This window comes from Leuresthes tenuis, unplaced genomic scaffold, assembly GCF_036924035.1.
Source record: "Leuresthes tenuis unplaced genomic scaffold, fLeuTen1.0.hap1 SCAF_18, whole genome shotgun sequence".
Classification (NCBI taxonomy): domain Eukaryota; kingdom Metazoa; phylum Chordata; class Actinopteri; order Atheriniformes; family Atherinopsidae; genus Leuresthes; species Leuresthes tenuis.
Genome location: NW_027325372.1, coordinates 969772 through 990997, shown reverse-complemented (window position 1 = coordinate 990997; position 21226 = coordinate 969772). Strand labels below are relative to the sequence as shown.

Sequence of the window (21226 nt, the reverse complement as noted above, 5' to 3'; positions counted from 1 at the left end):
AAACTCTGTTTCTGCCTCAGATTCTGGGGTTATGTTCATGTTTTATCATGTTTCAGTGAATCTCTGCAGCTGCTTCCTGTTTTTATGGAAATAAATAAAGAAATGAAGCTTATCAGGACTTTTAATTAGTTTTATTTAGTCTGTGGAGTTGAACCTCTTTTCATCTCAGTCTGTTATCAGAGAAGTTATAAAGCAGCAGTTTGGAGTTTTCAGGTGAAATAAGAATAATTTCCTGAGAATCTTTTCCAACTTTCTCTTATTTAAAAACTGAATGATCAGAAACATCTTAAATTCATCTTAAAACGTGATCATTTTCCATCTGAGTTGATCTGAAGCAGTAACTCACTCATCCATCAGTTTTCTGTCTGCACCCGAAAAGTTTTCAGCTGCTGCCCCCCCCTCCCGCCCAACCCGTCACCTCCCGCCCTCTCTTTCACCCCCTCCCTCCTCCTCTGACTCATCCTACAAACTCCTCCATCGTCTCTCAAACTAACTCACTCCTCTCCGCACCTTCAGCCCGTCTCCGCTTCATCTTCCGCGGCACTTTAACCCCTCAGCGGCGGCCTGACACCCAGACAGCGCGCCGGCATGCTGTGGAAGTCCCGAACCAAGACCGAGGCCGCGCAGGTAAACACGCACGCACCCGCAGCGCTGCCGGGCCTGCTGGCTCTCTGTGAGGCACAAACATTCAGGCTGAATTTAATTCCTCCAAATCAAGGAGACATTCTTTTATTTATCACAGAAATCTGCGCGTAAAAAACTTAAACCGCGAACGCGACGCTAAAACTTTAACTTTAATCCTTAAAATGTCTTTTCTGCAGAGAACCTGATGACGTCGGTGCGTAAAATCCCGAAAAAACCACAAACAAAACGTTTAAATGAACCTAAGAATAAAGTTAAAGCGCGCGGATAAACGCACTTTATCTCTTTAAGAGCAGTGGACTCTGCCGACCCCTCCCCTCATTCTGCCGGGTGCGCGCACAAACTATAAGTAGTGCGCTCATGGAGAGACTGCAGGAGTCCGCGTGTGTTGTGCGCGCGTGTACGTATCTGGCAGCGGCTTCTCGTTGCTCCGTGAGACAGACAGACAGAGCAGGAGCGTCGCTGCGGACACCTTCACCTGATGGCGCGCTGAGTGGGATTTTACCTGGAGACACCTGTGCGTCACGTTCACTTCTGATTTGGAGTTTCCACAGCAGCCCAGATGTTGATCCACACCTATTCAGCCATGGTGAGTGTGACACGGTCTCATGCTTGGCGTTTTCAGACTGATGGGAAGCAGATTAACGCGTTCCGGTCGCTTAAAAGCAGCAGATTCAGAGAAAATAAGCTCCATAAAAACCCTGTTTTCCGTGTTTTTTTCCCTTTTTAAACCCGTGATTCTCTGTTTTTGGCTCGTATTTAAAACAGTTCCGTGCGCGTCACACTCCCAGTTTTCCAGCTCGGAATAAAAACTTTGCTGAATGAAACGCGCTGTGACCGACTTCTCGTGGCCTTGTTTGGCTCGCGGATAATGGACTCCACCGCAGCAGCATCGATCTCAGTGACCCAGCTTCACCAAAAATCCGATTCCGGCAGGAAGCGTGCGCGCAGAATGTGTGTCAGAGCCCGGCTGTGACTCACAGCCCGCGTGAACCCGCTTTACTTTCCGGTTGCGGGGTCACTTTGTGTTTGTTGACGCAGATTATTTACAGCCCCCCCCACCCGGAGTATTACCTGCGCTTTGTGCGGCTTCGTGGCGGCCGTGACCTCTGACACCGCAGCGGGGCCACAGGCGTCTCCTGCCCGCGCGCATCACTTCCACATTCAGCCCGTTTCACGCCTTAAACTTCTTCTTTTTGTCTTTGTTTGTGGCAGATTTAATTCAATCGAAATGTTTCGGTGGAGTTTAAATGCAGCCTGTGATTTTGGGTGATCCTGATGTGCAGATCTGTGGTTTTGTGCAGGAGCGCGCAGACGGACTGAGCGGCTCTTCTCCGGGGGGGCGCCTCTCCCAGCTGTCCTCCCTGAACCAGGCCGCCTACTCCTCGGCTCCGCCGCTCTGTCACACTCCGGCCTCCGACTTCCAGCCTCCGTACTTCCCTCCGCCCTACCCGCAGTCCTCCCTGCCGTACTCCCAGAGCCAGGACTCGGCTTACTCCCACCTGTCAGACCCCTACCCCTCCATCAACTCCATCCACCAGCACCAGCAGGCGGCATGGCACTCGCAGAGGTCGCGCTCCGAGGAGGGCGGCCTGCTGTCACAGTCTCACCGGGCGCTGAGCCTGGACCCCCGCCGGGAGTATTCCGCCGTGCCGCGGATCCTCCACGGCCTCGGTGAGGGGGCCGCGGCTCTCGGAGACGGACCTCTGGGGATGCATCTGGGACATCACGGCCTCGAGGATCTTCAGGTGACTTTATTCTTCATTTCTGGGGTTTTCATTCTTTATTTTCGGGTATCTGCGTAAAAAAAAAAAAAAAAAAAAAAATCACTCAGCGCGGTTTTTATTATTAATTTAACTTAATTTAGTTTAATTTAATTCTCTTTAGAAACGTTTGTGTGAAATTAAATAAAAATAAAAACATGATGAAATAATTTTCCTTCTTATTTCACTCCAAAAAATAAAATAATCAGAATTAGAAATAGGATTAAAACGTTTTATTTATACGTTTTAAACAGTTTTATTGATTATTTGCATAAAGTTTCGATTTATTTAAGAAATAAATCAAAATTTTAAAAGAAAATATTTTGGCCTAAAAATCCTCAAAAATAAATTCATCAGAATATTTATTTCTAACTAAAAAGGCTGAATTCATTCTATAAAATCTGAAGTTATTTAGTTTTTACTGTTGGAAGATTTATTTTTAAATTATTAAACTGATTTAATTTTTCTTTTTAGAATAAATTTGATTTAAAAAGATTTAAAAGACGAAGCTTTATTTAAAGTTCTGCGAATAAAATCTTTAAAAACAGTTTATCTTCCAGATAAATGAAGCCGCTCGCGGTCCGTCGGCTCGCGCGCACGCAGAGCAGGTGCAGCTGCTGTTTGTGGACAGAAAAAAGGCACCGAGACGAATCGATGCGCACGGTCATCAATGGAGGAGGGCCGCGTGCGTGTTGCTGCTGAACGCTCCCTGTTGACGAGCAGCTTCATGTGATTAATGATGAAAAAGTCAGCAGAGGAGGGGTCCACGCGCCGCGCGACACTTTTGTCTCAAAGATCAGAAACATTTAATTTGTTCTTTAAATCAGTAAAAATACATTAATTTTACGTCTAATTTCATGTAAAATGTGACATTAAAGAAGAGACTTCATTTTCTTTTTGGGGAGCGGATGTTCCGTAAAGAGCCGGTTCGGTTCTGTTCGGTTCGGTTCGGTTCGGTTCTGCAGAGATGTGTGTAAACAGTAAAAACCTGAGAAACAGATTTTATTGTTTCTGATTCTGAGAGGGTTCGCGTGCGGGATGTTGGGCCTTCCATCTTGTTTTATTTTGGTGTGTGCGTGTGTGCGCGCGCGGACAAATGATCGCGTTTCTGCCTGTTTCAGGGGATGGAGGAAGGATCCGCCCTGGGCATCCTGGACCACTCTGTCATTAAAAAAGGTAAGAAGTGTGCGCGTGCGTGCACGTGCGCGCGAGAGAGAGATAGAGGGGAAAGGAAAGAGTGCGTGTGTGTCCTAGTGTGCACTTTTATAATTGTGGCCTACACGCTGAAGGGGTTTTTGTGTTTCAGGGCAACACCAGTCTCACTATCACACACTGGCACGCATGCACATGCACACGCACCCATGCACACACACACACACGCACATGCACACACACACACTATAAATAATTCTGTTTTGCTATTTCATTTGAAGTCAAGAAGTCCTCTAATACTCAGCTGCAGACTCAGCCCAAAGGCACACATTCTTAATGAACTGTTCATGGTCATATGAGTGTGTGTGTGCACGAGCGTGCACGAGCGTGCACGTGTGCGGGTGCGTTACAGAGAAGTGGGGCAGAGAAGAAAGGGAGGGGCTGTGATGAAAGAGGAGTTATGGGGAAATTTACAGAGTAGATCAGACACTGGGGCCCGATTAGGAAATCCAAGCTGGTTTGTTGCTGAACGTGTGGAACGAGGCTCAGCCTCCACCCAACGAGGCTCAGCCTCCACCCAACGAGGCTCAGCCTCCACCCAACGAGGCTCAGCCTCCACCCAACGAGGCTCAACCTCCACCCAACGAGGCTCAGCCTCCACCCAACGAGGCTCAGCCTCCACCCAGAGGCTCAGCCTCCACCCAACAAGACTCAGCCTCCACCCAACGAGGCTCAGCCTCCACCCAACGAGGCTCAGCCTCCACCCAACAAGACTCAGCCTCCACCCAACGAGGCTCAGCCTCCACCCAGAGACTCAACCTCCACCCAACGAGGCTCAGCCTCCACCCAGAGGCTCAGCCTCCACCCAACGAGGCTCAGCCTCCACCCAACGAGGCTCAGCCTCCACCCAGAGACTCAACCTCCACCCAACGAGGCTCAGCCTCCACCCAACGAGGCTCAGCCTCCACCCAGAGGCTCAACCTCCACCCAACGAGGCTCAGCCTCCACCCAACGAGGCTCAGCCTCCACCCAGAGGCTCAGCCTCCACCCAACGAGGCTCAGCCTCCACCCAGAGGCTCAGCCTCCACCCAGAGGCTCAGCCTCCACCCAACGAGGCTCAACCTCCACCCAACGAGGCTCAACCTCCACCCAACGAGGCTCAGCCTCCACCCAGAGGCTCAACCTCCACCCAACGAGGCTCAGCCTCCACCCAACGAGGCTCAGCCTCCACCCAACGAGGCTCAGCCTCCACCCAGAGGCTCAACCTCCACCCAACGAGGCTCAGCCTCCACCCAACGAGACTCAGCCTCCACCCAACGAGGCTCAGCCTCCACCCGACGAGGCTCAACCTCCACCCAACGAGGCTCAACCTCCACCCAACGAGGCTCAACCTCCTCTCAGAGGCTCAGCCTCCACCCAATGAGGCTCAGCCTCCTCTCAGAGGCTCAGCCTCCACCCAATGAGGCTCAGCCTCCACCCAACGAGGCTCAGCCTCCACCCAACGAGGCTCAACCTCCACCCAACGAGGCTCTGCCTCCACCCAACGAGGCTCAACCTCCACCCAACGAGGCTCTGCCTCCACCCAACGAGGCTCAGCCTCCACCCAGAGGCTCTGCCTCCACCCAACGAGGCTCAGCCTCCACCCAGAGGCTCTGCCTCCACCCAACGAGGCTCAGCCTCCACCCAACGAGACTCAGCCTCCACCAACGAGGCTCAACCTCCACCCAACGAGGCTCAGCCTCCACCCAACGAGGCTCAACCTCCACCCAACGAGGCTCAACCTCCTCCCAACGAGGCTCAACCTCCACCCAACGAGGCTCAACCTCCTCTCAGAGGCTCAGCCTCCACCCAATGAGGCTCAGCCTCCACCCAACGAGGCTCAGCCTCCACCCAACGAGGCTCTGCCTCCACCCTGATGGCTCATGATGCGACTCAGAGTCTGATTCCACCTGTTTGAAAATCGATCTTTACGGCTGTAAAAATCCAACAGGAGGAGAAATGGGACAGAATAGAGGGGGGGCGTCCAGCCCCCCCCCCCCCCCCCCCCCCCATTCAGAGGGGCTGCCTCTGAATGGGGGGGGGGGGCCTGTTCTGCACAGCGGGGGGTTCAGCTCGCAGACGACATGCCGGTGGACAGGAGAAGTTAGAAAAGGCTCCACAGATGTTGGATCAATAAAACTGATCAGTGAAAACAGAACATGTGAAGAAGACATTTTATTTGTTCAACCGTCGGGTAAAATGGAGCCGACCTGGAACCACCAATATGTCCGTTTATTTATTAGTTTATTTATCAGTTTATTTATCAGCATCCAACCCAAATCAGCCACGACTGACTGAGGAATCTGAGGTTCTTCCTGAGCTTGAATGAACAAAAGCTTTTAAAACTAAACAAAGACGCTGCCAAAACAGGAAGTAAAAACTCTCAGAGAACAAAGACTGAAGCAGTCGCTAATGAACTGGAACAGGTTGATGAGCAGATACCCGAGGACACCCGAGGACACCCGAGGACACCCGAGGACACCCGAGGACCCCCGAGGACGCCCGAGGACACCTGAGGACACCCGAGGACGCCCGAGGACACCTGAGGACCCCTGAGGACACCTGAGGACACCCGAGGACCCCTGAGGACACCTGAGGACACCCGAGGACCCCCGAGGACGCCCGAGGACACCGGAGGACGCCCGAGGACGCCCGAGGACCCCCGAGGACGCCCGAGGACACCGGAGGACACCCGAGGACACCCGAGGACGCCCGAGGACACCCGAGGACCCCTGAGGACACCTGAGGACACCCGAGGACCCCTGAGGACACCTGAGGACACCCGAGGACGCCCGAGGACGCCCGAGGACCCCCGAGGACGCCCGAGGACACCCGAGGACGCCCGAGGACCCCTGAGGACGCCCGAGGACGCCCGAGGACACCCGAGGACGCCCGAGGACACCCGAGGACGCCCGAGGACGCCCGAGGACACCCGAGGACGCCCGAGGACACCTGAGGACCCCTGAGGACACCTGAGGACACCCGAGGACCCCTGAGGACACCTGAGGACACCCGAGGACCCCCGAGGACGCCCGAGGACGCCCGAGGACACCGGAGGACGCCCGAGGACCCCCGAGGAGTAAAGAAAGAAGAATCCAACAGAATCTGAAAACTGAACCAGAATAAAGCCCAAAGAAAACACCAGAACTGGAACACAGAACAGAACTAAACCAAGGAGCCGGGACCAAGAAACCTGGAGCAGGACAGAAAGAGTCCTCAGACAGAACTGGGTCAGACTGGGCTGGATGACACCTGGATCTCTGTGTGCTCGGTTCTGAGCGCGTTACCGTCTGAAATGAAATGAATGTCAGAATAAATCATAGATGTGCTGCGAGTTTTAAGGAGAGTGAAGTCTCATTCTGCCTGAAGTTTCCACATGTTGGATCTGGTCTGGATCTGCTGCTCCACAGAACCACTAAGGGTTCTAAAAGCCTGGAACCCGTTCAGTACCGACTGAAGGCTGCTTCTGCTGTTACAAAGTAGGTTTAAGTCAACTGGAAACACAGCATGAACCTGAAGAAGAAGAAAGTGGGGGAATGAGCTGTTGTGGAGGCTGAATTTTTAAGAAATGTGAGAAAATAGAGAATCAAACTTCTTGTTATGAAAGAAAAAACCCGAAAATATGATCAGAACAGATGGAAATCACAGTGAAGAACAAACGTCTTCAGGTTTTCTCCTCGGCAGCTGATTTAACCTGATTTAAACTTGTTTAACCTGATTTATCCTGGTTTAATGTCAGTGTTTCCCATGAAGCTTTGCGGTGGGCGGTGGGTCTGGTTTGGCTCCTGATTGGTGGAATCCAGCTTGGATTTGAGGGTGTCTCGGTTTGTTTTGATGTGCAGTTATTTTGGGTTTAGATGTTGTTTCGGTGGTTCTGTTTGGTTCTGTTTGGTTTGGTGGTTCCGTTTGGTTGTGTTTGGTTTGGTTTGGTGGTTCTGTTTGGTGGTTCTGTTTTGTTTGGTTCTGTTTTGTTTGGTGGTTCTGTTTGGTTGTGTTTGGTTTGGTTTGGTGGTTCTGTTTGGTGGTTCTGTTTGGTTCTGTTTGGTTTGGTGGTTCTGTTTGGTTTGGTGGTTCTGTTTGGTTTTGTGGTTCTGTTTGGTGGTTCTGTTTGGTTGTGTTTTGTGGTTCTGTTTGGTTCTGTTTGAACATCTCATTTTAGAAAAGTATTTAACTTTATTTATTGAATATAAAATTTATTTCAGTAAATTATGATGGATTTGAATATATTTTGTGTCATTTTCTGTGAAATTAAACTAAATTTTGTCCCTTTTCACAGCTTCATTTTGCATGTTGTTACATTCTATGAGTAAAGTCGATATTTTCCCGTATTTAGAGAAGGAAACTATGAAATTACAACATTAATTCACAGCGTATTGATGGTATTTTAGACGGCTGCTGTCTCTAATTTGGCCACTAGGTGGCAGTAACTGTTACACGATGTCACTTTTTTGGTATTTTTGCATCATTATGGAACATAATGTTTTAAAAACCTGACGGTGATATTGTTCCAGACCTAATCCAGTAGTTTTAGCGGCTTCACGTGATTAAACTGCGTTAAATTAGAGCAAAACGCTCCCGTTTTTCCTCCAGCTGCTTTCTAACGGCGTTATCTGGTGTCTGTGAGCAGTAAACGCTTCAGAATGATGTTCAATGTGTCTGATCCAATCTAATGTTATTCAACATCTTCATGCAGGTAAATATGACGTAGAATACAAAAGAACACGCGCCCCCTAGTGGTTGGGAGGTCTACAGCATGTGAGTGAGCTGCTGTGTTTCAGTCCAGTGACGTTTCTGACCCAAATAAAAGGCGAGTTACTGCTCGAATCCAACAAAGAAGAAGTGTTTCAGTAAAGCGAGTTTCTCAGATATAAACCCGTCCTTCTTCTTCTTGAGGACTTTGTCCTAAACCTCAGAGCGAATGTCCTCCTGCTGCTTGAAGCTACAGCTCCACAGTGGGGATGGTTACCTGGTTACCGTCTCAGGTGTTGGGAAGCGCCAACAGATTCAGGTTTTAAAGTTACAGAATCAGTTTAAACCAGTTCCGGTATCGATAAGGAACACGGTTCCGGATCAGCCGCGAGGATTTAACCAGTCCGGTTCTGAATAGGTCACCGAGTGCATCACATGTGTTCAGACCGCTGTCAGCAGAACTCTCACCTGTCTCCCCAGTTCCCATCCCGTCCAAACTCAACGGCTCCTCCCTGTCGGCGCTGTCCTTCGGTAAGGAGGGTCTGGGCATGGGAGCCGTGTCCAACCCATCCGAGGTGTTCTGTTCGGTACCGGGTCGCCTGTCGCTGCTCAGCTCCAACTCCAAGTACAAGGTGACGGTGGGGGAGGTCCAGCGCCGCCTGTCGCCACCGGAGTGCCTCAACGCTTCGCTGCTGGGCGGAGTCCTGCGCAGGTGAGACAAGGGCGGGAAATCACTCAGAGTATCGGTCCGATTGGACCCGGGCTCCCAGGCAGGAGAGAAATAACAGAACCGAGGGTTCCCAGGCAGGAGAGAAATAACCGAGAGAAAGAACCGAGGCAGAACCAGACTGAAATATCAGATAAATATAAAACTGAAGCAGGAACAGAACCGAGGCAGAACCAGACTGAAATATCAGATAAATATAAAACTGAAGCAGGAACAGAACCGACCCAGAACCAGACTGAAATATCAGATAAATATAAAACTGAAGTAGGAACAGAACCGAGGCAGAACCAGACCGAAATATCAGATAAATATAAAACTGAAGCAGGAACAGAACCGAGGCAGAACCAGACTGAAATATCAGATAAATATAAAACTGAAGCAGGAACAGAACCGACCCAGAACCAGACTGAAATATCAGATAAATATAAAACTGAAGCAGGAACAGAACCGACCCAGAACCAGACTGAAATATCAGATAAATATAAAACTGAAGCAGGAACAGAACCGAGGCAGAACCAGACTGAAATATCAGATAAATATAAAACCGAAGCAGGAACAGAACCGACCCAGAACCAGACTGAAATATCAGATAAATATAAAACTGAAGCAGGAACAGAACCGAGTCAGAACCAGACTGAAATATCAGATAAATATAAAACTGAAGCAGGAACAGAACCGAATCAGAACCAGACTGAAATATCAGATAAATATAAAACTGAAGCAGGAACAGAACCGACCCAGAACCAGACTGAAATATCAGATAAATATAAAACCGAAGCAGGAACAGAACCGAATCAGAACCAGACTGAAATATCAGATAAATATAAAACTGAAGCAGGAACAGAACCGACCCAGAACCAGACTGAAATATCAGATAAATATAAAACTGAAGCAGGAACAGAACCGAGGCAGAACCAGACCGAGACATCAGATAAATATAAAACCGAAGCAGGAACAGAACCGAGTCAGAACCAGACTGAAATATCAGATAAATATAAAACTGAAGCAGGAACAGAACCGAGTCAGAACCAGACTGAAATATCAGATAAATATAAAACTGAAGCAGGAACAGAACCGAATCAGAACCAGACTGAAATATCAGATAAATATAAAACCGAAGCAGGAACAGAACCGACCCAGAACCAGACTGAAATATCAGATAAATATAAAACCGAAGCAGGAACAGAACCGAGGCAGAACCAGACCGAGGCATCAGATAAATATAAAACTGAAGCAGGAACAGAACCGACCCAGAACCAGACTGAAATATCAGATAAATATAAAACTGAAGCAGGAACAGAACCGAGGCAGAACCAGACTGAAATATCAGATAAATATAAAACTGAAGCAGGAACAGAACCGACCCAGAACCAGACTGAAATATCAGATAAATATAAAACTGAAGCAGGAACAGAACCGAGGCAGAACCAGACCGAGACATCAGATAAATATAAAACCGAAGCAGGAACAGAACCGAGTCAGAACCAGACTGAAATATCAGATAAATATAAAACTGACGTAGGAACAGAACCGAGGCAGAACCAGACCGAGACATCAGATAAATATAAAACCGAAGCAGGAACAGAACCGAGTCAGAACCAGACTGAAATATCAGATAAATATAAAACTGAAGCAGGAACAGAACCGAGGCAGAACCAGACTGAAATATCAGATAAATATAAAACTGAAGCAGGAACAGAACCGACCCAGAACCAGACTGAAATATCAGATAAATATAAAACTGAAGCAGGAACAGAACCGAGGCAGAACCAGACTGAAATATCAGATAAATATAAAACTGAAGCAGGAACAGAACCCAGGCAGAACCAGACTGAAATATCAGATAAATATAAAACTGAAGCAGGAACAGAACCGAATCAGAACCAGACTGAAATATCAGATAAATATAAAACTGAAGCAGGAACAGAACCGAGGCAGAACCAGACTGAAATATCAGATAAATATAAAACTGAAGTAGGAACAGAACCGAGGCAGAACCAGACTGAAATATCAGATAAATATAAAACTGAAGCAGGAACAGAACCGAATCAGAACCAGACTGAAATATCAGATAAATATAAAACTGAAGCAGGAACAGAACCGAATCAGAACCAGACTGAAATATCAGATAAATATAAAACTGAAGCAGGAACAGAACCGAATCAGAACCAGACTGAAATATCAGATAAATATAAAACTGAAGCAGGAACAGAACCGACCCAGAACCAGACTGAAATATCAGATAAATATAAAACTGAAGCAGGAACAGAACCGACCCAGAACCAGACTGAAATATCAGATAAATATAAAACTGAAGCAGGAACAGAACCGAGGCAGAACCAGACCGAGACATCAGATAAATATAAAACCGAAGCAGGAACAGAACCGAGTCAGAACCAGACTGAGACATCAGATAAATATAAAACTGAAGCAGGAACAGAACCGAGGCAGAACCAGACTGAAATATCAGATAAATATAAAACTGAAGCAGGAACAGAACCGAGGCAGAACCAGACTGAAATATCAGATAAATATAAAACTGAAGCAGGAACAGAACCCAGGCAGAACCAGACTGAAATATCAGATAAATATAAAACTGAAGCAGGAACAGAACCGAGGCAGAACCAGACTGAAATATCAGATAAATATAAAACTGAAGCAGGAACAGAACCGACCCAGAACCAGACTGAAATATCAGATAAATATAAAACTGAAGCAGGAACAGAACCGAGTCAGAACCAGACTGAAATATCAGATAAATATAAAACTGAAGCAGGAACAGAACCGAATCAGAACCAGACTGAAATATCAGATAAATATAAAACTGAAGCAGGAACAGAACCGAGTCAGAACCAGACTGAAATATCAGATAAATATAAAACTGAAGCAGGAACAGAACCGAGGCAGAACCAGACTGAAATATCAGATAAATATAAAACCGAAGCAGGAACAGAACCGAGGAAGAACCAGACTGAGACATCAGATAAATATAAAACCGAAGCAGGAACAGAACCGAATCAGAACCAGACTGAAATATCAGATAAATATAAAACTGAAGCAGGAACAGAGCCGACCCAGAACCAGACTGAAATATCAGATAAATATAAAACCGAAGCAGGAACAGAACCGAGGAAGAACCAGACTGAGACATCAGATAAATATAAAACCGAAGCAGGAACAGAACCGAATCAGAACCAGACTGAAATATCAGATAAATATAAAACTGAAGCAGGAACAGAGCCGACCCAGAACCAGACTGAAATATCAGATAAATATAAAACTGAAGCAGGAACAGAACCGAGGCAGAACCAGACTGAAATATCAGATAAATATAAAACTGAAGCAGGAACAGAACCGACCCAGAACCAGACTGAAATATCAGATAAATATAAAACTGAAGCAGGAACAGAACCGACCCAGAACCAGACTGAAATATCAGATAAATATAAAACTGAAGCAGGAACAGAACCGAGTCAGAACCAGACTGAGACATCAGATAAATATAAAACTGAAGCAGGAACAGAACCGAGGCAGAACCAGACTGAAATATCAGATAAATATAAAACCGAAGCAGGAACAGAACCGACCCAGAACCAAACTGAAATATCCGATCAGGTCTGAAGGTGACTTCATCCAAGTGACTCAAACCTCAAAGAAGTCGTTTATTACACAAAAAGCTTCTTTTTTTAAAGCTGCCATTTTTTATTTGATAAAAATAAACCTAAAAACTAAAACCTTTTATTTCTCTAAAGGAACTATGAAATAAAAACTCAGTATTTCTTAGAGAAAATGCTTTTCCATCACATCAGGCCATAAAGCTTGAAAAGATTCACTGGAATCATCTTTCTGGGTATTTTTTACTGTATTTATTTGGATAAAACTGAATCATTTAAACCACTAAAACAAGAAGAAGTTTAAATAATCTGATCTCGGCTCCTGGTTTAATCCAGAGAGCCTCACATCTGACGCCCTCCGGCTTTTCTCTGTCACACACTGAACACTGAGGACATTTGAGCCTTTTTCAATGCAGGTTTTCACAGAAAAATCTCTTTAATTTAACTCGGGGGGGCTGAGCTGAGGAGCCGAAATGGGTCATGAGACTGAATCACAAGAGAAGCGATGTGGTTTAATGAACTATGGCCTCGGGACACCAGAACAAGTTCGAGGCTGAAACACTTTAAAAGGACATAATTAAAAGGTCTCACTTAATGGATCATTTTACTGATAAAATCACACAAAATGCTGAATGAAACACAAAATATGAGCAAACTACTAATGATATGATGCAGTGGGAGAGAAAAATAAATGTTTCTGCAGGAATTAATGAAGAAATTTGGTCCGATTTAAAAGATGTTTTAATAAACTAAATAAGTTAAAATGGAGGAAGTAGCAGAAGTGGACAGAATCTGGCAGGGAACATAGGGAGGCTTCATCCTCACAGCACGGCAGAACTCATAAAGACAAACACACACCTCCTAAATCTGCTCTGCGTCTCGGTGTCGCCCCCCAGGGCGAAGTCGAAGAATGGTGGCCGCTGTCTGAGGGAGCGTCTGGAGAAGATTGGCCTCAACCTGCCCGCCGGGCGCCGCAAGGCCGCCAACGTCACTCTGCTGACATCTCTGGTGGAGGGTAGGTGCACGCACACATGCACACGTGCACGTGCACACACACATGCACATGTGCACGTGCACACACATGCACACGTGCACGTGCACACACACACACACACTGTGACCTGCATACGGTCTGACAGACACACTCAGACGTTCTCGCATGAGCACACACGGATAACCAGTGGCTGTATAGATGGCGGCGTACACACACCGTGCACGCCCACACGTGCACGTGCACAAGCTGCAGCCAACCAGCAGTGAGCTGCAGCAGGAATGAAAGTGAGACGAATGTCTGCAGAGTTCTGCTGACCCGACCCGGCTGAACAGAGGGACTCTCAGCTCTGGAGTGTTTAACAGTCCGAAGAGTGATGTCATGTGGTGATGTCACAGCCGGGGGGCGGAGCTCTGTGGCTGCTCCACACGTGTGTGTCCGCCATGTTGGGAGGATATTTAAAAAACTCTGAAATCTGGTTTGGTACCGGTTGGTGCTTCATCCCAGAGCTTGGATCAGGGCGAGTTGACCTCTGACCTGAAAGGCTTCTTCAGGTCTGAACTCGCTGCTGGTTTGGAATAAAGGTGAAGCGCTGGCTGCTGTGCTCGTTGCTTCACTCTTTGGACATTCAGGTACTATTTGTGGCTGGATGGGAGGTTGTTAACAGACTCAGAGTATAGATCAGGATTCTGCCCACCTGGCTGCTTATGAACGACATGTTTTTAGTCTTTGACTTTCATGCTTTGAACTTGTTAAACGTCTTAAAGAGTAAATCAGTTAATAGATGATCCTCTGAATTGAAGGTTAAATATTCTTCTCTTATTGAGATGAATACGACAGGCTTTGGTGAAAATACCTGCTGGTTTAAGCTCAGTCGCTCAGTGGGTAACATGACGCCATCGGGTCGGATTAAAGGCTAAATTACAATAAAACTGAGTTATTCAGCTCATGTAGACACTTTAATCTGACTAAAAACGGATCGGATCGGACTAAGACCTGAGATAACTCGATCCAAACGTGCACTGAACGTGCACGGAGACGACAGTGGATCGGATCGAGCGTTCTGCTCCAGATTTTCTCCCGCGATCGTCACCCGGAAGTGGAAGGAGCCGATATTCCTGTTGCTGCCGTCAGAAAGAAAGAAACAAGGCGATGGAGAACGTTGTGCATCGTCTGTTCCATAACCAGCTCATCACAGATGGAGAGGGACGCAGCTTCATCTCGCTCTGCGTTCGCCATCTTTCTGAATGCCTGAGTTTGTTGTTGTTGGCGGTGAAGACGTCAACAGGAAGTGGCTCTATTAGCGATAGCTGAAATGGGGACAGCACCACCTATGGTACCGGGGTATGACCTGCTTTGTGCCAGAGATTCCATTCATTCAGCGCCATATATCCAAGGATAATTACCCTCAGATAAGGAGCAGAACCCAACTGTAGCTGTAATCCAGCTAATCTCATCATGTAAACACACTGAATGAATCTCATCCAGTCAGACCAGAAACACAGAAACACTCCAGCTCTATATACAGATACAGATATTTACTCTATTGATCCCAGTTTAGCAGTTAGCTGTAGGTTAGCAGTTAGCCATGAGTTAGCCGTGAGTTAGCCGTAAGTTAGCAGTTAGCTGTGAGTTAGCCGTAAGTTAGCAGTTAGCTGTAAGTTAGCAGTTAGCTGTAGGTTAGCAGTTAGCAGTAAGTTAGCAGCAGATGCTAGCAAACAATGCTTTCTCATCAGCAGTAATGGACCAAGCCGGAGATGTGCACAGCGTAACTCGTAGTAATGCATGTGAACCGTTAATTACTGCGTTTAAACATTTTGGATATATTAACCTCATTAAACAGTTGTACCTGGAGACCTACATCTTTATCAGAAACATGCAGATAATGTAACGTTAGCACACCGAGAATGAGGAGAGGGCCGGTGTTGTGTTGGAAACACACCTTAAACACAGCTGCAGGTTGTCTGAGTTACAGAACGGAACCGTTCAGCTAGAAAGCTTCAGCTAACAAAGTAATGTGGGAACAATAATGTTCATCTTTCAGAAAGGAACAGCAGTAACTCCTTAGAAGTTGCTGTACGTCATCTTCATTAGCTAAGCTGTTAGTGTTAGCTGCTGCTAACAAAGTAATGTGGGAACAATAATCATCTTTCAGAAAGGAGCAGCAGTAACTCCTTAGAAGTTGCTGTACGTCATCTTTACGTCAGATTTATCAGATATATGCGTCCGTCCTCACCTGTTCTGATTGGTTCCCCCCCTGCAGGTGAGGCCGTCCACCTGGCGCGGGACTTTGGTTACGTGTGTGAGACGGAGTTTCCAGCCAGAGCCACGGCGGAGTACCTGTGCAGGCAGAGCGACCCCGACCAGCTGCCGACACGGCGCAGCATGCTGCTGGCCACCAAGTGAGTGTCTGCTCCACATCTGCACACCTCAGACTCACCTGAGACTCACCTCAGACTCACCTCAGACTCACCTCAGACTCACCTCAGACTCACCTCCAGACTCACCTCAGACTCACCTCAGACTCACCTCCAGACTCACCTCCAGACTAGTGATTCAGCATCAACAGGAAACCAGATGTTTTTCCTGCTCATGTTTCCATATACTTTCACCTTTTGTTTGTTAGCACTGATGCTAACCGAAGCTTGTTTCTAATCATGACTGAAGCTGCAGCTGAGGTCAAAGTGGTCGTCTTCTCCTGGTTGTGTCGGACGTGACTCATCTCTGATGGTTCTGTTCATTAAAACATCACAGGTCCTTCATACCGTCACTTTCACACAGCAGCAGACAAGATGAAAACTATTTCGTTTCACAAAGATTTGTTGTCACATCTGAGCGTTTTACTCCAATGAAACAGCTTTGAAATAGTTTTATTTTTAAATTTTTCATCTGCAGATATTTTAAATGCCATACTCTGAATGTCTTTAAAGTTTTAGGCTCTCTGTTGGTCATGAAAAGAGTAAAAATACAAAGTTTGTTTGGTCTGAAATCAGAGCTGAGCATTAACTCTGTTTATTGATGACAGAAAGTGCGAATAGTTAGCATTAGCTTCGTGCATTAGCTTCGTGCATTAGCTTCGTGCAATAGCTTCATGCATTAGCTTCATACATTAGCTTCGTGCATTAGCTTCATTCATTAGCTTCGTGCATTAGCTTCGTGCATTAGCTTCGTGCATTAGCTTCATGCATTAGCTTCGTGCATTAGCTTCATGCATTAGCTTCGTGCATTAGCTTCAGGCTTTGACTGTAGGTTTCAGGTTCTGAGGCTTTGGGCTCAGTGACCTCTGACCTCAGACTAACGCCTCGTCTCTCCTCCTCTCAGGGAAATCTGTAAGGAGTTTGTGGACCTGATGTCCCAGGACCGCTCCCCACTGGGCGGCAGTCGGCCGACCCCCTGCCTGGAGCCCGGCGTCCAGGGAAGCCTGACCCACTTCAGCCTGCTCACACACGGCTTTGGCGGCCCTGCCATCTGCGCCGCTCTCTCTGCCTTCCAGAGCTACCTGATGGAGGCGATTAAAATGCTGGACAAAGGCGAGGGTGGAGGGAAGAGCCACCACGACAAGGACATGAAGCACCGCAAATAGAGCTGGACGGGTGGAGGCAGGAGGGAGGAGAGACTGACCGTCTGCAGCTTCACCTCCGCCCTCAGGATAAAAACTGAGTCTTTTACCTTCCACAACCCCCTGTGGCTCCTCCCACCGAGGATGCGGGGTTAATAATGATATCTGTACTGTAACATGTGGACGAAAACCTCACTCACGATGACGCATGGACCTCTCTTCTCCTCTCTGTGTTCAGGATGAGGCTTTTAAATACTTCCTGTTTGTATTCACCTTCCTGTGTTTTAAGCCCTGCTGACATCACACACACTCACACACACACACACACACACACACAGTTTTCTATCTTTACGGTGATGTTGCATCGTCTGACCTCTGACACTAAAACCAAGTTCTGACCCTCTAAAATCCCTTTAAAACACATGGCGTCCTCGGTATGGTCTGTTGGACCCCACAAGTATAGTGGGTTCTTTGTTTTTGGACCTTATGACTACAGAAAAACAAGTGTACACACACACACACACACAGAGACAGCGTTTGGACCGAACTCACCTGGGAAGCGTCAGAAGCCATATCCGACACCTGCTCTGTGCTGGAACTTTGTGAGACTGGAACTGTGACACGCAGCCTCCATTTGTAGTCCTCTGCAGCAGGTGCTCATGGGAAAATGAGTCCTCTGGGTTCTCTCAGTGAGGAGAGGAGATGTGAGAGGCAGCTAAAGGAGATTTGTTTTCTTTTACTTTGACGTGTTGGTAACTTAAGAAAAATAACACAAATCATTTTGTACTTTGTGTCTGTTTATTATTAATGTTATTACTGTTGTTATTATTATTGTATTACAGCATAAATGTAATATATTATTAAAGAATTTAGAGCTGATTGGTTGATGTTCTGGGGTCTTTTTCTGCTCAGACATAAACTGTGAAACCTCTGCTTTTACACTAAATTATTACACAAGTGTCACAATAATGATCTTTTTTATTGATAATTCATGTTCACATCAGGTTTTACCCCATTTTATTGATAATTTAGATCATATGATTATTTAGACACAGTAACAAACAGTCCTAAACCCAAATGTATTTTTCTGTAACGATGATATTAATCATAAAGAAGCTAAAAGGGCGTAAATGTTGCATATTCAGCCTAATAAACAATGAAAGTTGAGGAAGAAAGTGTCTGACTGGCTGAACAATCACTGTCAGCGCCCTCATTCATCAGATTCATGGTCTCTGCAGGATGAATCCAGCTGACTTCGATGTTTATTTCTGGATGAATGACCTCTAAATGTCCTTTAAATGAACGTAGAAACATTCTTGGTTCCCAGATGATGAACATCATTGAGTTCATGGTGAGAACCATCATGTTGTTCACCGCTGTGGCTTTGAAATAACCGTCAGATGCTGGTTATTAATGTTTAAATTAATGTTTAAATCCATCAGGTCGAGTCTCAACTCGTCCAAAACATTAAACTTTCTGCTGTTTCTTGTGTTTCACAAAATTAAGGAACCATGAACATGGCAGCCAATAGGATTGCTTTGCCCAGAGTTAACTGCATTCGTGGTTACATAGAAAGTCAGATAGGGGTGTTTTTACTTTGGGTGATAAGAGTACATCAGAACATGTCAGTGCAAGTTAAAAATCTCTCAGCTTCAAGGTGACATATTCAGTAAAATCCCTTCTTCCTGTTCCTGGGAGCAGATATCAGGGCGTCTGAGGTCACCAGCAGGTGTAAAACTCCCCAAAAACACAACCCTGGGATTGATTTAGTTCCCTTTGTGTGAAAGTTCCTCATTTAACGAGTCGTTCTGATTTTAATTCCTAAAGCACGTCACTCCTTAAGTTGGCTCCGCCTCCTCTGTTAAGCCCCGCCCACTCACATCCACCGTGCTGGACGGATGAAGCCAGCTTCTGGTGGAAATGTTCTGCTGTCAGCTGCACTGAGGAGCATGCATCTTCCATCCAGCAGCAGCCTCAGAGGATATAAGAGCCCAGTGGATAAACTATATCTGAGGCTAATGTTCCAGCAGAGTTAGCTAAAGACTGTGAATGTGCAGCAGACACTTTTCATCCCACTGTTTTAACAACTTGGTCCAGTTCAACGCTGGACTGAAGGAACTGAGCCACAAAGAGGATCAGTTCCAACTCTCAGAGCCTGAACTTCAGAGCAGGGAAATGGAAGCATCTGAGAAATAACTCCTCATGGTTTATTTACTGATTTATTCCTTCCTTTAGCAGCAGCTAACGCTAACAGCTTAGCTAATGAAATAACTCCTCATGGTTTATTTACTGATTTATTCCTTCCTTTAGCAGCAGCTAACGCTAACAGCTTAGCTAATGAAATAACTCCTCATGGTTTATTTACTGATTTATTTCTTCCTTTAGCAGCAGCTAACGCTAACAGCTTAGCTAATGAAGATGACGTACAGCAACTTCTAAGGAGTTACTGCTGTTCCTTTCTGAAAGATGAACATTATTGTTCCCACATTACTTTGTTAGCTGAAGCTTTCTAGCTGAACGGTTCCGTTCTGTAACTCAGACAACCTGCAGCTGTGTTTAAGGTGTGTTTCCAACACAACACCGGTCCTCTCCTCACTCTCGCTGTGTTAACGTTACATTATCGGCATGTTTCTGATAAAGATGGAGGTCTCCAGGTACAACTGTTTAATGAGGTTAATATATCCAAAATGTTTAAACGCAGTAATTAACGGTTCACATGCATTACTACGAGTTACGCTGTGCACATCTCTGGCTTGGTCCATTACTGTTGATGAGAAAGCATTGTTTGCTAGCATCTGCTGCTAACTCACGGCTAACTGCTAACTTACAGCTAAATGTTCATTTACAGCTAACTGCGAACTTACAGCGAACTGCTAAGTTACAGATCACTGCTAACTTACAGCTAACTACTAAGTTACAGCTAACTGCTAAGTTACAGCTAACTGCTAAGTTACAGCTAACTGCGAGTTTACAGCGAACTGCGAGCTTATAGCTAACTGCTGACTTACAGCTAACTGCTGACTTACAGCTAACTGCTAACTCACGGCTAACTGCTAACTTACAGCTAACTCACAGCTAACTGCTAACTCACAGCTAACTGCTAACTTACAGCTAACTGCTAACTTACAGCTAACTGCTGACTTACAGCTAACTGCTAACTCACGGCTAACTGCTAACTTACAGCTAACTCACAGCTAACTGCTAACTCACAGCTAACTGCTAACTTACAGCTAACTGCTAACTCACAGCTAACTGCTAACGTACAGCTAGCTGCTAACCTGTTTCCCTCTGGGATCAGTAACTATCTGTATCTACAGAGCTGGAGTGTTTCTGACTGGAGGAACAGCTTCATTCTGTCTGTGTTTCTGCATTAAATCACAGCAGCTGTCCAGATGTTGATGAGGTAATGCAGGTAAACACACCTGAACTCTCCACAGCAGCATGACAGCGTGTCCTCAGCCAGAAACTGACCCTTCACCAACGTCCTGTTGAAGCCTCGATGGTTGAACCTCTGGGAGCTCTTTGACTCCAGTTCAATCTGATTTAATTCCACAGTTTCTGATCAGAAACTTTCTTCATGCTGCTTCCTTTGAGCTGCTCGACTCCACCCTGAAAACAGACATTTAACAAAGAGGAGTTAAAACCAACAGGTATTTTAACCAAAGTCTGTCTCAAACATCTCAGTAAGACCTCAGAAATGGTGTTAAATGATGTTAGATTGTTAAAAAAGGCAGAATATGTCACCTCTAAGCCCTGCAGGCCGTCTGGAAGCCTCAGGAAGGTTTTCATCGCTGCGTTTTTTTGCGTAAACCTGCTGGTTGCTGTAAATTTGCTCTCCTTTCTTTGGCTGTGACACGGCGCTGTTTGTGATGCAGCATCCTGCCTGACAGTAACTGAGGTGTTGTCCCAGATGCTTTCAGTCATGTATTCGTGTCTCTTCTGATAGATGCTCCAACTCTTTCAGGTGTTGAACCAAATCACTTGACTCCACTTGATGAAAGCTTTCTGCCTCTGTGGCGGTTACACTGAATGAAAACAGGCCCGGCGTCA

The 21226-nt window shown here is 46.3% G+C and overlaps 1 protein-coding gene across 1 annotated transcript; it reads left to right on the top strand.

The window, feature by feature from the left end:
* Positions 1 to 1030: 1030 nt before the first annotated feature.
* Positions 1031 to 18055, top strand: tfap2e (transcription factor AP-2 epsilon). The gene is made up of 7 exons (XM_072371211.1): positions 1031 to 1231; positions 1947 to 2390; positions 3527 to 3581; positions 8766 to 8997; positions 13523 to 13641; positions 15881 to 16019; positions 16939 to 18055. Exons 1-7 carry the CDS (start codon positions 1205 to 1207, stop codon positions 17198 to 17200), a joined length of 1278 nt encoding a protein of 425 aa, XP_072227312.1. The 5' UTR covers positions 1031 to 1204; the 3' UTR covers positions 17201 to 18055.
* Positions 18056 to 21226: the final 3171 nt, after the last annotated feature.